Source organism: Cetorhinus maximus, chromosome 18, assembly GCF_964194155.1.
Source record: "Cetorhinus maximus chromosome 18, sCetMax3.hap1.1, whole genome shotgun sequence".
NCBI classification, from domain to species: domain Eukaryota; kingdom Metazoa; phylum Chordata; class Chondrichthyes; order Lamniformes; family Cetorhinidae; genus Cetorhinus; species Cetorhinus maximus.
Window position 1 is genome coordinate 68,463,863 of NC_135896.1, and position 17,295 is coordinate 68,481,157.

General features: G+C 41.7%; 1 protein-coding gene across 5 annotated transcripts in view; it reads left to right on the plus strand.

The window, feature by feature from the left end:
• The window catches only part of heatr5a (HEAT repeat containing 5a), a 170,015-nt gene that overhangs the window by 126,139 nt on the left and 26,581 nt on the right, over positions 1 to 17,295 (plus strand). For all 5 annotated transcript variants that reach the window (XM_078562846.1, XM_078562845.1, XM_078562848.1 and 2 more), the window contains 2 exons: positions 84 to 231; positions 10,161 to 10,430. In XM_078562846.1, coding sequence (XP_078418972.1) covers positions 84 to 231; positions 10,161 to 10,430 — 418 coding nt within the window. The remainder of the gene's footprint in view (positions 1 to 83; positions 232 to 10,160; positions 10,431 to 17,295) is intronic.

Below are 17,295 nucleotides of genomic sequence, written 5' to 3' on the forward strand. Positions count from 1 at the left end.
GGGATAGTGTGTATTTTTTATTGTCCACTTTGCTATTTCTTTAACTGACATCAATATGAATTCCCTTTTTTTTCTCGTTACAGGAGCTTGGAGTGGAATTGCTGAATGTGCTGCATCGATTGATACTGACACGCGAGTCTCCATCCATCCAACTGGCTGTAATTGAAGTTGTCGAACAGATTATACGTGCAGCCCAGGAACATGTAAAAGAAAAACGGAGAAGTGCAGAAGGTGGGCATTCATAGAATGCATCTAATTGGTAAACATAGAATATAGGACCAGGAGTAGGTCATTCGGCCCTTCAAGCCTGTTCTGCCATTCAATATGATCATGGCTGATCCTCTATCTCAACGCCATACTCCTCTCTCCCCAAGCCCCTTGACGCCTTTAGAGTCTAGAATTCTATCTATTTCCTCCTTAGATATATTCAGTGACTTGGCCTCCACAGCCTTCTTCTCATCTTAGTCCTAAATGGCCTACCCTGTACCCTGGGATTGTGACCCCTTGTTCTAGAACCTCCACCCCCCTGGTAGCCAGAGAAAATATCATCCCTGCATCCAGCCCGGTCAGAATTTTATGCGTTTCAAAAAGATCTCTCATTCTTCTAAACTCCAGTGAATACAGGCCGAGTCAACCCAATCACTCTTCATTCAACAGTCCTGTCATCCCAGGAATCAGTCTGGTGAACCGCCATGGCAAGTCAATATACTTGCATGGGTAAGGAGACCAAAACTGCACACAATACTCCAGGTGTGGTCTCACCAAGGTCCTGTACAGCTGCAGCAAGACATCCTTGCTCCTGTACTCAAGTCCTCTCGCAGTGAATGCCACCATGCCATTTGCCGCCTTAACTGCTTGCTGCACCTGCATGCTTGCTTTCAGTGATTGGTGTACAAGGACATCCAGGTCCCTTTGTACATCAGCATTTCCCAATCTATCACTATTTAAATAATAATCTGCCATTCTGTTTTTCCTACCAAAGTGGATAGCTTCACACTTATCCACTTTATACTGCATCTGCCATGTATTTGCCCACTCACTCAACCTTTCAAAATCACCTTGAAGCCTCTTAACATCCTCCTCACCACTCACATTCCCACCAAGTTTTTTGTTGTCAGCAAACTTGGAAATATTACATTTGGTTCCCTCATCCCAATCATTGATATAGATTGTGAACAGCTGGGGCCCAAGCACTGATCCCTGCGGCACCCCATTAGTCACCGCCTGCCACTCTGAAAAAGTCCCTTTATTCCTACCGTTTCCTGTCTGCTAACCAATTCTCAATCGATGCCAATATATTATCCCCAAATCCATGTGCTTTAATTTTGCACACTAACGTCTTATGTGAGACTTTATCAAAATCTTAAAGTCTATAAGTTGATCAAATCCTTTGCACCAAAACTGGTCAGTGTAGCAATGCATTGGTTTACTAATGGTGTGTACGACAAAAGTTGAACTGCACATTTGTGTCCATTGTTTCCCACGTTAAATATTAAATTTAGCTGGACATTTAAGAAGATGAAGGGAAACAAAATGTTGCTACACATCAAGAGAGGTAGAAGTTGGTGGAAACAACATTAAATAAGGGCAATTATGAGGGCGTGAAAGCTGAGCCGGCTAAAGTGAATTGGCAAGTTAGGTTAAGGGATAGGGCAATAGAGATGCAGTGGCTAATATTTAAGGGGATATTTCAGGTTGCACAGAATAGATAGATTCCAGCAAATAAGAAAAAGTTTAAGGGACGGACACATCATCCGTGGTTAACTAGAAAGGTTAAAGATAGTATCAAACTTAAAGAAATAGCATATAATTGTGCAAAGACTGCTGGCATGTCAGAAGATTGGACTTAATATAAGGAACAACAAAGAGTGACTAAAAGACTAATAAGGAGGGAAAAATTAGAGCATGAGAGAATGCTAGCCAGAAATATAAAAACAGATAGTAAGAGTTTTTATAAATATTTAAAAAAGAAAAGAGTTAACAGAGTGAGCGTTTGTCCTATAGAAAGTGAGTCTGGAGTATTGATCATGGAAAACAAATGAGATTGCAGATGAATTGAGCAGTTATTTTGCATCAGTTTTCATTATAGAGGATATAAGTAACATCTTGGAAGCAGGTATAAACCGGGAAATGGAAGTGGGGAAGGAAGTCAGGAAAATTACAGTCACCAGAGAAGTGGTACTGAGCAAATTGTTGGAGCTGCGGGCTGACGAGAGCTGGGTCCTAATGGACTTCATCCTAGGGTCTTAAAAGAAGTGTCTCGTGAGATAGTTGATGCATTGGTTTTAATTTCCAAAACTCCCTCGATTCGGGGAAGGTCCCATTAGATTGGAAGATAGCAAATGTAACTCCATTATCCGAAAAGGGAGAGAGACAGAAGTGAGAAACCACAGGCTAGTTAGCTTAACATCTGTTGTAGGGAAAATGTTAGAAGCTATTATTAAAGAAGTTATAGCAGGGCACTTGGATAAGCTCCAGGTCATCAGGCAGAGTCAACATAGTTTTGTAAAAAGGAAATCATGTTTTACCAACTTATTGGAATTCTTTGAGGAAGTAACATGTACTGTGGATAAAAAGGAGCCGATGGATGTACTATACTTAGATTTCCAGAAGGCATTTAATAAAGTGCAACATCAGAAGTTATTGCGGAAAATAAAAGCTCATGGTATAGGGGGTAACATATTGGCATGGATAGAAGATTGGTTAGATAACAAGAAGCAGAGAGTTGGCGTAAATGAGTCTTTTTCAGGTTGGCAAGATGTAACAAGAGGTGTGCCACAGGGATCAGTGCTGGGATCTCAACTGTTTACAATTTATATAAATGACTTGGATGAAGGGACTGAAGGTATGGTTGCTAAATTTGCTGAATACACAAAGATAGGTAGGAAAGTAAGCTGTGAAGAGGACATTAGAAGGTTACAAAGCGATATAGATAGGTTAAGTTAGTGGGCAAAGATCTGGCAATTGAAGTATAATGTGAGAAAATGTGAAATTGTCCATTTTGGCAGGAAGAATAAATATTATCTAAATGGTGAGTGATTGCAGAATTCCGAGTTGCATGAATCACAAAAGGCTAGTATGCAAATACAGCAAGTAATTAGGAAGTCTAATAAAATTTTATCATTCATTGCGATGGCAATTGAATGCAAAAGTAGGGAGGTTATGCTTCAGTTGTGCAGGGCCACATGTGTCTACATTTGGAGTACGGTTGGTCATTGGTCACCTTATTTAAGGAAAGATGTAAATGCGTTGGAAGCGGTTCAAAGAAGGTTGACCAGACTAATACTTGGAATGGGTGGGTTGTCTTATGAGGAATGGTTGGACAGACTAGGTTTGTATCCGCTGGACTTTAGAAGAGTACGAGGCGACTGAATTGAAACATATAAGATCCTGAGGGGTCTTGTCAAGGTGGAAATAGAGAGGATGTTTCCTCTTGTGGAAGAATCTACAACTAGGGGTCACTGTTTCAAAATAAGGGATTGCCCATTTAAAACAAAGATGAGGTGAAATCTTTTCACTCAGAGGGTCATGGGTCTTTGGAACTCTCGTCCTGAAAAGGTGGTGGAAACAGAGTCTTTAAATATTTTTAAGGTAGAGGTAGATAGATTCTTGATAAGCAAGGGGGTGGATGGTTATCATGGGTAGGTAGGAGCTTGGAGTTGAAGTTACAGTCAGATCAGCCATCATCTTATTGAATGACGGAGCAGGCCCGAGGGGCTGAGTGGCCGACTCCTGATCCTAATTCTCATGTTCTTATGATGCTCTCAGTACTATTGTGCAAAAGGTCTCAATTCAAGCACCATTTTCCATAACCTAAAATAAATTCTTTACCAATTTTTAAGTATTCGCATGCCAACCAAGAAGCGGGAAATTTTCCAGTGATCTGTTACAAAGGAGTAGGGACTTTTCTCCCTTTTTTTTTGAATTTGGAAAATATAGGTTGAGTATCGTTTATCCGTAAATCCAAAAACCGCAACTTTTTTTGAACAACTTCAATCTTCAGCACAGGAAGTCTGCGACCTGAGCTGAAAACAAACCTTGCTGGCTGCACCTGACCTTTAGCATTTTAAGTCTTTGACTTAAACTGCATGACCTGACCTTTAGCACAGGAAGACTAATTGTCTGCACTGTTTATCTTGTGATTTTTGTTTGCACTGTTTACCTTGCAAACCCTCTCCTACAAGCAGAATTGCAGATGATGCCATGGGTGGGAACCCATTACAGGTACCCTGTATTTATTATTCAGTGGTACATCTTACTTTTCTAGCCATTTTATTCACTTTAGACTCTTGCTAGCCTAGGCTTCAACCATTGTAATATAAGTAGGCCTAGGTTTATATGCGGTTTCCGAAAACCGAAATTATCTGAAATCCAAAACGCAATCAGCCCCGAGGGTTTCAGATAAAGGGTACTCAATCTGTACTTAGTAATTGGGACAGGACTAACTTTAAATCATGGAAAATGGTACTCACTTTTCTGTGATCGTGTATAAAAATTGCAACTTAATATTCTTCTCAATTGAGGCTTCTCGGCTGAGAACCAGCAATATTTGTGTTAAGTGCCATCTTGTATAGTTAATTTCCACAGACAAATGCATTGTCACATCAGTACCAATCGATCTTGAATGCTACCTCCATGTATTATTATGGCAGTGTTCTATATTGTAAGATGATAGTTTACACCATGGCGGTGAAGTCTATTAAACATCGCCTGATGTGGCTGAGAAGCCCCATTCTGGCATGGCAGTCTCTGCCATATTTGCTGCATAGGAAGACAGTCAACCAAGAAGGTGCATGAATTGCTGGCCTCTGTTTTCTCTGGGCCCTCTTCTCAGCCACCTGAGCTTTGTGAACTGTTCACCTCTTCTAATGACTCTCCAAACAGTCAGCCTCCAGAGGTCACAGCCATCAGCAATTGTCTCCCAGTTGTCAGTGTCATTGTCCACCATCTTCATACCTCGCTTGCAGGTGAGTTGCAGCAGAGTTTTGGCACCCAGGAGGTTGTAATCCAGTGGCCAATTCACCATACAGGAAGTTCTTTGGGTATACAGCTGCCATCCATCAGATGAATGTGTTTGAGCCAGCACAGACATTGGCTTAACAATGAGCGTATGCAAGTGGAATTAGCACACTTCAAGACCTCTTGACCTTGTCCTACCAAGAGATGCCACAGATACATCTGAGACAGCAAAAATGGAAACTGTTCAGCCTTTTCTCCTGCCTAACATATGTTGCCCAGGTCTCACCACTGTAAAGAAGTGTGCTGAAGACGTGGGCTTGATAGACTTGCAGTTTGGTGTTCTCAGTCGAGTGGCTGTTGTTCCACCCTCTCTTGTTCAGTTTGGACATGACAGCTGCAGCTTTTGCGATGGGTGTGTTTATTTCAGCATGAAGTGACAGATTGCTGGTAATTGTAGAGCCTAGATATGTGAAGCTATCAACAACCTCCGGCGTCACATTGTCTCCTGGATGCTAACATTTGTCTTGATGCTGATCGTCAAACCAAACTCTTTACAGGGATGAAAGAGTCTGTCCACTTGCCACTGGCTCCTCAGTTGGGAATGATAGTGGAACATTGTTGACATTGAGCTGATGAGGAGTTGAGAAACCTTTGTCTTGAATCTTCGGTAAACAAGGCTGATCAGCGTTCCATCAGTTCTGGTATGTAAGTAGACACCCCCCATAGATGATCTGAAGGCGTATGACAGCAGCAAAGAGAGGAATATGCCAAGAGTGTCAGTGCCACAACCCTGTTTGACTGATGCTGCCCTGTGATAGCTGACTTTACCCATCATGTTGTCAGGAAAATGGAGTAGTTTCAGCAGGCAGCCGATTTTCTCCAGCAGCTTAAATAGCTCACGTAGTCAAATTTTTTGGTGAGATCAATGAGGGCAATATATAGTGGTCTCCTTTATTTCTCTTGCAACTGCCAGACTGAGAAGATCATGTCAATTGTAGATCTTCCAGTTCTGAATCACCCCGGGGTTTGAGGTAGATACGTTCAAGATCTGCAGTTTGATGAGGGCAACACAGGCAAATACTTTTCCCACATCGCTCAGCAGGGAGCTGCCTCGATAGTTGCTGCAACCGCTGCAGTCACCCTGGTTCTTAAATAGGCTTCCTCCACCAGACACAGAGAGGTTCGTGCAGATGCTGCAGAAGTGTCGGTTTCCTATGCTTGATGAGTTCAGGTGGAATAGCATCAGCACCTGGAGTTTTGCCCATGGCAAGCAAGTCAATAGCTTTGCTAAGCTCCTGCACTGTGGGTTTGATATGCAGTTCTGCCATGTCAAACAGGCTTTCAGTAGCGTGTAGAGCTTCTTCAGTGACAGTGTTCTCCCTTGAATACAACTCAAGGTAGTATTCTACCTTGTCGCAGTTGGTGATGACCTCCCTGCTTTTGCTTTCAATTGAGCCATTTTATTTGCTGATGCACCTGTTGCCTTTTTGATCCTTTCATACATGCCCCTGACATTCCCTGTTTTGAAGAATATCCAGATGTTCCGGCAGAGTTGTAAATTGTCATCATTGGTGCACCATCTATAAGTCAGTTGGACTTAAAGTGGCTCATAGTACATTTAGTCTTCTCACTTGCATCTTTCTTGTAACCAATGAGAGCAGACCACTTGGCTTCAATGACAGGTTCCTTCACAGTGATTTTAACCTCAAATCAGTCAGCATTTTTCCTCTCTCGCTTCCCATATGTTGAGAGTGCCCTGTTATATATGCTGTGTCAAAGTATATTCCATTTTACTTCACTCTGTGAGAGTGCTGGAATGCACCTGTTCAATCGAATCAAGGAACAGTAGGCCTTTATCTGTGTAGGCACAGGGGCAACATTTCTGCTTTGAATGAAAAAGCTTCAAGGGTTGCATTCTCACCTGAGTGCACACCAGGGACTGATCTGTATCAAAGTCAACACTGTGGTCTCTGCGTGTGTTGAGAATGCTCTTCAGAGAGTCATGTCTGGTGATGATCAGATCCAGTTGGTACCAATGCCCTGATCTTGGATGTCTTCAGAACACCTTGTGGCATGATTTGTTCTGGAAAAGAAGCGTTGGTATGTAAACTCATGGTAACAGCAAAGCTTGTTATGACACAGCCGATGGTAAATGCCGAGCTGCTCAAATCCCAGAGGGAAACTTGAAGCAACTGTCGCAACCAATTTTCAGTTTGTATGAATTTCGAGATGCATGCCTTGAATTCAGTTGTAATAAGAGCACCAAGTCTTAACATGTTTTTATAAAACTAGATTAAACATTTATTAATAAGAGAAATTATTTTAAATACATACGTAGATCTACAAATTACTACTATGATAACTTCTCAATCCCCTAATCAATCTAACTCCCAGTTACACTTTCACTAAGGCAACAGTAATACACACAGATTTTAAAAGACCCAGGCAAGGAAACATGATACCCTGAATAAGTTGAATTCCAAGTGAATTTTCTTAACTTCAGTCCTTTGAGGACAGCAGCTTGAGGCATAGATGCTGAAGGCTTTTCACACACTTGTAAGATCTTTAAAAATGCCTTCCCTTACAAAACGGCCTTCTCTTCTTTATACATATCATCCTCTTTGAATGTAAATACCCATTGTTTCACTTGTCTTTGGACTTTCTCTCCCTGATAATAAAACCCTGTCATAGCACTAAGGTTTACCAATAATCTTTGGGAAAAATAAACACACTGTTTCTAAACCTCACCTGGCTAGGTGACTCATTTTACCCCTTCTTTGAAAACAATCCAGTCTGGTTTATTTAAAAATGCAAATATTCCCTTGACACCTATGGTTTTTAAACTTCCCCATGTTTACCTAATTAACATTTCAAACCTAACCTCTTCTTAGATAAAGCACCCAGACTCATTCAAATAAGTCTCACACATACGTACACACACACACACACACACATCCCACTATTACTCTTTCCCAGGCCATGATATCCGACACAGGAGGGCCATGCCTCATGGTCCATGTCCACTTTTCTGCTGAAATCCCCCCAATAGGCAATGATGTCCTGATTTAGGGGTTCTGCTGATAGCAAGCTCCTCATAGAAGTGGTCTTTCACAATTGTAATGGAGCACAAGTTGCAGCATACATACTCTACATTAACTGGATGGAGAGAACAAGTTCTGAACCACTTTTGGAGGGCTCCATCATTGAGAATTGAGTTTCTTACAAACCTACACCTTGCTCATGCATTTTCTCCAAACTCTTCATTGTCAGATAAACGTGTAATGTTTTTATTTTATTGATCTGCTCTTGATGAACCTGGTCTCTTGTAGGGATGCTATGTCATTGTTCAGCCCATCAAGTTTCATGTCGATCACAGCTGCCTTGCGCACGTTATTGACCAGCTGCAAGTCGTCTGTCAACTCCATGCACGTGGTCCTAAAGTTCCAGATTCCCAATCGAAGAGTTGGCATCTTTTTGTTTGTTTGCCTGGTGCGATGGATTCTATTCACTAGTTGAGCAGAAACTCTAAGCTCCAAGCACTTATTGAAGCAGATGGACCATGGGCAGGCACCTTACTAGTAGGGGTCTGCCCGACTTGTGGGTGGGTGGTGGCTGACCAGTGGAACATGGTCTCTCCCACTGCCGGAGAGTAGCACTCGCTCTATACGCCAATCAAGTCGGGCTTGATTGTTGGACTCGCAATTGTTGTATTCCGTGTTGTGTTAACTCTCTGCAGGGAAACTGGAGTGCCCTCTGCAGACCACAAGGCTGGGCAAAACTTATGGAGACCCTGGGCTACCAAACATCAGGGTCTCCTTTTGACCTCCCTGGTTGAATCCAAAGGAATGCAAAGTACTATGTTTGGCAGCAGCTTGGTTGCAGGAGTTGCCACAAATGTGACATTTAGACATCAGTCTGTCTTTGGGCTCCACTCCAGATTTTTTTTTTGTCAGGGTTTACTCCTTTAGCCTTCAACTCTCCTGAGGTATCCACATTGCAATGGATCTGTTCACTCATAGCTGGAAGTTTGGTTCATGAGTGAGTGCCAGGGCATGTCCAAATGCCAGTGGGTCTGCACACTGCATGTCTGGGGGCCAAACCTCCTCAGAGTTCCTCTGAAGGTTTAGCCTGGGACCACAAGGGACCTAGTTTCGGTGTGTCGCCATGAGGAGGCATATCTGAGGACTTGCCAATGGAGAGGCTGTGTACCAACAGCAAGAGACTTAAACATTTGGTTGCCTTTTTCACATTGCTGCTCGCCAGCAATGTGGACTGAAAATGAGGAGGAAACTAGCATACAAAAGTGGAAGGCATGCTAACTCTGCTCTCTTTATCCACACACTAGTTCATAGCAATCTGTTGGACATACTACCTCCTTGTAATTACCTTTTTTCTATTAATATTTTAAAGATACTTCTGAAAGATTACTAGATTAGTGATGGTTGGAGCGAAATCACTCACTAATGCATCCTAAATGAGTATTCTCTCATTTTAATTTCAATATATGCTTAAAAGCATAGAGAGCTCTGAATTGGCCAAAATATGAAACTCTTATTGACACTATGCTTCAAAAGTTAGAATTTCAGTTCTCTGCTATTGTCCATCACCAACCAAATTTCTTCTCTTATCAAAATATAGTGAGTCAAGCTCAGACAACATTTGTTTTTCATTCATGATCTGGGATCTTGGGCATGTCAGGGGGAAGAGAGGAGTGGGTTACCTCAGTCCTGCTGTTACCTACTTGCAATATACAAATTTACACTTTCAAGCTTGGTTACTGGTTCAGCTCAGAAATGGCAGTGCTGGCAGATTTTAGCTTCATCTCCCATCTCCTCCCCCACACACCACCCACCTTCCCAATCCTCAGTTTGCAGACATAAGTACTATTAGTGTCCCTGGTCATCCTCACCATGTTCAGATAATGGATTGGCGCAGATTGTGGATTGAGCCTGGAATTTCTTAATCTGAATGAAGGGTTGTGGGAGTAGGCGGGGAAATGGCACTAGATGCCTTTATCATTTGGAGAGCTGGTGCAGACACGAATGGCCTCCTCCTATGCTGTAACAATTCTGTGAATGATACAGATCATTTATCCATCGAGCTATTGGGAGAAACCATCCTGCTTTTTCTGGTTTTATGTCAGAGTTACAATGACATTTTTTTCATATTTAATTTTATGTCTGATTACCCCTTGTGTTTAGTTGATGATGGTGCTGCTGAAAAAGAGACACTACCAGAATTTGGAGAGGGTAATGATACAGGTGGACTGGTACCAGGAAAATCCCTTGTCTTTGCAACATTGGAGTTGTGTCTCTCTATCCTTGTTCGTCAACTTCCACAATTAAACCCTAAACTTGTGGGTGCTCCTATAAGCAATGGAAAGCCTCAACTGTTGTCCGAGGATGGTATTAAATTAGTAGCAGCTGCCCTGGGAATTCTCTCTGAACTCACTTCAGTGTGCTCTCCTACAGGTAAGTTGTGCACATGTTGCAAAACTAATTTATATTTGCCTGTTTGATTTTGGTATTTTTGTTTTCAATATGTTGATTTTTAAATACCCATATGTTGTATTACGGTCTATATTGGAGCCTTAAGAAATTTTTTCTAATTTGCATTTGCACCATTAGCAAAGCCCCACTTTGCTAATTAATTTGAAATACTCAACATGTCTGACAGCTTCTGTGGAGAAAGAAACAGAGTTAATATTTCAGGTTTGTGGCCTTTTCAGCATTTTCTGATTTTTGTTTAACATTTCCGGCATTCCCACTGTATTTTGCTTTTGACTTGCTAATGTTGCAGACTGGTGAAAATTCCTGAGAGTGAAGAAGGTTTAGCTCTAGAAAATTTGTTTCTAATGAAATCTGTTCTTTAATTAGATTGAAAATAATAATGCACATGAAGCTATCAAAGGAATACAAAAAAGGATCAATTGCCATTGTGTTGTTCACATGAGGGAAATAACTATTGAGTAGCAATTGCTGAGAACGCTATTGCTTTTCACTCTGAACTTCTTTGGATGATAATTATTCAAAAAGATTTCTGACCTGCGGTTTCTGACAAAATTGTAGTGGAAATTAAAGCATTTTGAAATGAAATTTTAAAATATTTTAGACAAATTTCCTAACTTTAAATGACCTTACTCAAGTGAAGACCTAAGCTGAATGTTGTATCTGCATTAATAACTTGACACCATGGCTGAGCAAATTTATTTTGTTGCAATAGAAGAAGTAATTTCTGTTGCGTATTGTTGCCAAGAATATGCACTAAGGCTTCATGATTTCTCTGTATTGTGGAGAGGAATTAAACAATTTATTGAAAGTATATCCAACACATTGAGCTGTTGGACTTGAATGGGAAGCAACTTGCTGTGAATCCCCTGTACCTGTATCCTGAGTGAAATGTTCTCAACATCTTCTGGACCTTTCTGGCCCTCGTAGAGAAAAAAGATTCTAAGGAGCCTTAACATATCACAGTAAAACAACGATAAAAAATGTTTTACATTAAAAGCACGAGTTTCACAATTGTGCTAGATAGGGAATTCCTGGATTTTGACTCCATAATATTTAAGAAGTGATGAATCTATGGCCAATTCAGAATTGTTGCTTATGTGGTAATATTCCATGATGTTTGTTCTCTTATCCCTCTGTGGTAGGTCTGAGAGGGGCTATGCGTGTATGCTTTAGTGAAATGCTGTATATCAGCCAGTAGATGATACATGATGCAGCCGCAGTGAGCCAGTGGTAGAAGGGTAGAATTGTGTCCTATGGCAGGGGTACCAATCAAGCAGGCTTTGTCCTGAATGATGTAAAGTTTTTTGAGCATTACTTTTCTAAGCAAGTGGTGAGTATTCCAACACACTCAAGACTGGAACCTTGTAGGTGGTGGAGAGGCTTTGAGGGTTCAGAAAATGAGTCCACTGGTGCTTTAAAAAGTTTTTTTCTATAGACCAGGAGGTCCCATATTTGATTGCAGTTGGCTAAAAGCCACTGGGGATAAGGTGGAGTTCCGCAGTTAGCCTCATGTTGATGAATAAAATCAACGAAGATTTGCACTTTTCATTATCAGCTGACTCCTGCTGGAAATTGTACAAGAAAATCAGGCTCAGCTGTGATGTTGCTTAATAGCCTGCTAACACTTATTGCCTTCGCAGAGATAACTAAAAATTACCAGCATTCATGAAGGTGGCAGGGCAGGTTGAGCAAGTGGTTGAAAAGGCATATGGGATCCTGGACTTTATACAGGGTACAAAAGCAAGGAAGTTATGAAGAACTTTGATAAAGCAATACTTCATCTTCAGCTGGAGTATTGTATCCAATTCTGGGCACCACAGTTTAGGAAGGAGTTGCAGCCTTTAGAGAGGGGACAGAAAAGATTTATGAGAATGGTTCTGGGGATGAGGAATTTCAGTTAAGTGTTTGATTGGAGAAACTGGGGCTGTTTCTCTTAGCAAAGATTTGATAGAGGTGTTGAAACTCATTGGTCTGGGGAAAAAATGTTCCCTTTGGTGAAAGATGAGAACCAGAGGACACCGATTTTGGGTGAATGGCAAAAGAACCAAAGGCAACATGAGGAAAAACACTTGTATACAACGAGTGGTTAGGATCTGGAATGCATTACCTAAGAATGTGGTGGAGGCAGATTCAATGAGGGTTTTCAAAACAAAATTGATTAAACACTTGAGAGAGAAAATTTATGGAACTAAAGGGAGTGGGTTGCCCTTTCAGAGGGCTGGCATGGTGTTACAAATGCGTGATTTTATAAGATTGTTATGTTTTGGAACTGCGTCTTAAATTTCGTGTCAAATGAAGGGGGTCATGTGACTTGTTCTGAATTCTCCTGACAGCCTGTGAGGTGCTTACGAACATACGAATTAGGAGCAGAAGTAGACCAATCGGCTCCTCGAGCCTGCTCTGTCATTCAATAAGATCATGGCAGATCTGAATGCAGCCTCAATCCCACATTCCTGCCTACCCCCAATAACCTTTCACCTCCCCCCCTTCCCGTGAATCAAGAATCTATCTAACTCTGCCTTAAAAATATTGAAAGACTGCTTCCACCGCCTCTTAAGGAAGAGTTCCAATGACTCACAACCCTCTGAGAGAAAAAAAGAGTCTCCTCATCTCTGTCTTAAATAAGCGATCCCTTATCTTTAAACAGTGATCCCTAGTTCCAGATTCTCCCACAAGAGGAAACGTCCTCTCCACATCCGCCCTATCAAGACCCCTTAGGATCTTAAAAGTTTCAATTAAGTTGCCTCTTACTCTTCTAAATTCCAGTGGATACAGGCTTAACCTGTCCAGCCATCCCTTATAGGACATCCCACCCATTCCTGATATTCGTTCAGTAAACCTTCTTTGAACTGCTTCTAACTCATTTACATCTTTCTTTAAATAAGGAGACCAGTACTGTGCACAATACTCTAGATGTGGTCTCACCAATGCCCTGTACAACTGAAACATAACCTCTCTATTTTTGTAACCAATTCCCCTCACAATAAATGATAACATTCCATTAGACTTCCTAATTACATGCTATACCTGCATAGTAACATTTCGAGATTCATGCACTAGGACACCCAGATCCCTCGGAACCTCAGAGCTCTGCAATCTCTCACTATTTAGATAATAAGTTTATTTTTTATTCTTCCTGCCAAAATGAATGATTTCATGTTTGCCCACATTGTACTCCATTTGCCAGACCTTTGCCCAGTCATTTAACTATGTCACTTTGTCGCCTCCTTACGCCCTCTTCACAATTTACTTTCCTACCTATCTTTGTGTTGTCAGCAAATTGAACAACCATTCCTTCGGTCCCTTCATCCAAGTCATTTATATAAATTGTAAAAAATTGAGGCCCCAGCACTGATCCCTGTGGCACACTACTTGTCACATCCTGCTAACCAAGAAAAGACCCATTTATGCCAATTCTCTTCTTCCTGTTAGCTAGCCAATCTTCTATGTTAGCCAATATGTTACCGTCTACACCATGAGCTTTTATTTTCTGCAATAACCTTTGATGGGGCACTTTATTAAATGCCTTTTGAAAATCTAAGTACAGTACCTCCCTTTATCCACAGCACATGTGACTCCTTCAAAGAACTCCAATAAATTGGCCAAACGTGATTTCCCTTTTACAAAACCATGTTGACTCTGCCTGATTGCCTTGAATTTTTCTAAGTGCACTGCTATAACATCCTTAATAATAGCTTCTAACATTTTCCCTAAGACAGATGTTAGGCTAACTGGCCTACAGTTCTCTGCTCTCTGTCTCCTTCCCCTTTTAAATAAAGGAGTTGCATTTGCTATTTCCAATCTAATGGAACCTTCCCCGAACCTTGGGAATTTTAGAAAATTAAAACCAATGCATCAACTATCTCGCCTCTTCTTTCAAGACCTTAGGGTGAAGTCCATCCGGACCTGGAAATTTGTCAGCCCACAGCCCCAACAATTTGCTCAATACCACTTTCCTGGCGATTGTAATTTTCCCGAGTTCCTCCCTCCCTTCCATTTCCTGATTTGCACCTATTTCCGGGATGTTACTTGTATCCTCTATAGTGAAGACCGAAGCAAAATACCTGTTTAATTCATCCTCCGTCTCCCTACTTTCCATTATCAATTCCCCAGACACGCTTTCTATAGGACCAACGCTCACTTTGTTAACTCTTATTTTAATATCTATACAAATTCTTACTATCCGTCTTTATGTTACTAGCTAGCCTTCTCTCATACTCTAATGTTTCCCTCTTTATTAATCTTTTTGTTATTCTTTGCTGTTCTTTATATTCTTTCCAATCTTCTGACCTGCCACCTGTCTTAGCGTAATTATATGCTTTTTCTTTAAGTTTGATACTATCTTTAACTTTTTTAGTTAACCACGGATGGTGGGCTCTCCCCTTGGAATTTTTCCTTCTCATTGGAATGTATATATTCAGCGTATTCTGAAATATCCCTTTAAATGTCTGCCACTGAACTTCTATTGACATATCCCTTAACCTCATTTCCTTTTCATTCTGCTTTCATGCCCTCATAATTGCCTTTATTTAAGTTTAAAATACTAGTCTTAGATGCACTCGTTTCTCCCTCAAAATGTGCCTTCGCTAGCAGGCCATCAATTAATTCTATCTTGCTGCACAATACCAGGTCCAGTATAACCTGCTCTCTGGCTGGCTCCAGAACGCGCTGTTTTAAGAAATTACCCCGAAAACATTCTATGAACTCCTCATCTATGCTACATTTTCCCAGTATAACCTGCTCTCTGGACGGCTCCAAAACGCACTGTTCTAAGAAACTAACCCAAATACATTCTATGAACTCCTCATCTACGCTACCTTTGCCCATCTGATTTTTCCAGTCTATATGTAGATTAAAATCCCCCATGATTATTGCTGTATCTTTCTGGCAAGCTCCCATTATCTCCTCTTCTATCCTCTGTCCTACTGTGTAGTTACAATTAGGGGATGTGTACACCATTCCCACAAGTGACTTCTTGCCTTTATCATTCCTCATCTCAACCCAAACTGCTTCTGCATCCTGGTTTCCTGACCGTAGGTCATCCCTCTCTAATATGCTAATACCATCATTAATTAACAGAGCCACCCCTCCACCTTTTCCTAACTCCTGTGCTTCCCAAATGTCAGATACCCTTCAATATTCAGGTCCCAATCTATGTCATCCTGCAGCCATGTCTCTGTAATGGCTATCAGGTCGTAGTTATTTATTTCTATTTGCACTATCAGTTGATCTGTTTTGTTTCGAATGTTACGTGCGTTTAGATACAGAGACACAGTTTTGCTTTTGTTATTTTTGTAGCGCCCAGCCTTATCTGCTGATTTACTCTTAGATTTGTACTCTCTGTCCCTTCCTGTCACAGTCTGTTTATCATTTCCCACATTAATACCTATCTCTCTTGCCTTGTCTCTACTCTTTGGTTTACCACATCTTCCCAAATTTGATCCCTTGCCCCCACTATTCAGTTTAAAACCCAATCAGTTTAGGACACCAGCCCCAGCATGGTTCAGGTGTAGACCGTCCCAACGATACAGGTCCCACTTTGCCCAATACTAGTGCCAGTGCCCCACAAACTAGAACCCACTTCTCCCATGCCAGTCTTTGACCCACGCGTTCATTTCTCTTATCTTATTTGTCCTATGTCAATTTGCACATGGCTCAGGGAATGATCCAAAAATTGTTACCTTTGAGGTTCTGCTTCTTAATTTGGTGCCTAGCTCGTCATACTGATTATGCAGAGCCACCTTCCTCATCCTGACTTTGTTGTTGGTACCTACATGGACCACAACAACTGGATCCTCCCCCTCCCACTGCAAGTTCCTCTCCAGCCCTGAGCAGATGTCCAGAACCCTGGCACCAAGCAGACAACAAAGCCGCCTGGACTCTCGCTCTTTGTTATAGAGAACAGTGTCAATCCCCCTCACTATACTGTCCCCTACTACCATTACATTCCTTTTTGCTTACCCCACTTGAATGGCTTCATGTACCATGGTGCCATGGTCAGTTTGCTCATTCACCCTGCAACTCCCACTCTCATCCAAACAAGCTGAGAACCTAAAACCTGTTGGACAATTGCAGAGGCTCGCACTCCTGCTCTCTGGGCCCCCTTACCTGCCTCACTCACAGCCACACCTTACTGTCCCTGGCCGCTGACCAAATCAGAAGACCCTATCCTAAGCGGTGTGACTGCCTCCTGGTATAAAGCATCCAGGTAACTTTCCCCCTCCCTGATGTGTTACAGAGTGTGCAGCTCAGCCTCCAGCTCAATTACTCTGAGCCGAAGTTCCTCAAGCCGTAAACACTTACTGCAGATGTGTTTACCCTGGATCACAGTGTTATCCAGGAGCTCCCACATGCTGCAGCCTTGACCCATCACATGTCCTGCCATCCTTGATGTATTTTAAATAATTACTTAGTTATATTAATCACTTATTTATGTTGCTTTCTTATATATTTTATTAAATTTACCACAAAATTGTGTACTATTTTAAACCTTAGGGGTAGAATAGAATCTACCCACTTACCAGATACTCACCAGGCAGCTAGCTGTAGTAGAGCAACAACCAATTTCTATGGGGTGAGAAAGATATAAAGGGAAAACGAACAACTCCTCCTCCCCGTTGACCGAACTGCCCCTCTCACCAAACTCCAAGGGCGGAATTTTTCCATCGGCGAGCTGGGGGTGGGGCCCGCTTGCCAACGCGGGATGATATCATCCCGCCCCATTTAAATATTCAGGAAGGCTGGCAGACAGTGCGGTCAGCCATTAAGGCCATTGACAGGGTAGTTAAACCAATTAAAGGCCCTGCCTGTCCAACCTTAAGGCTGG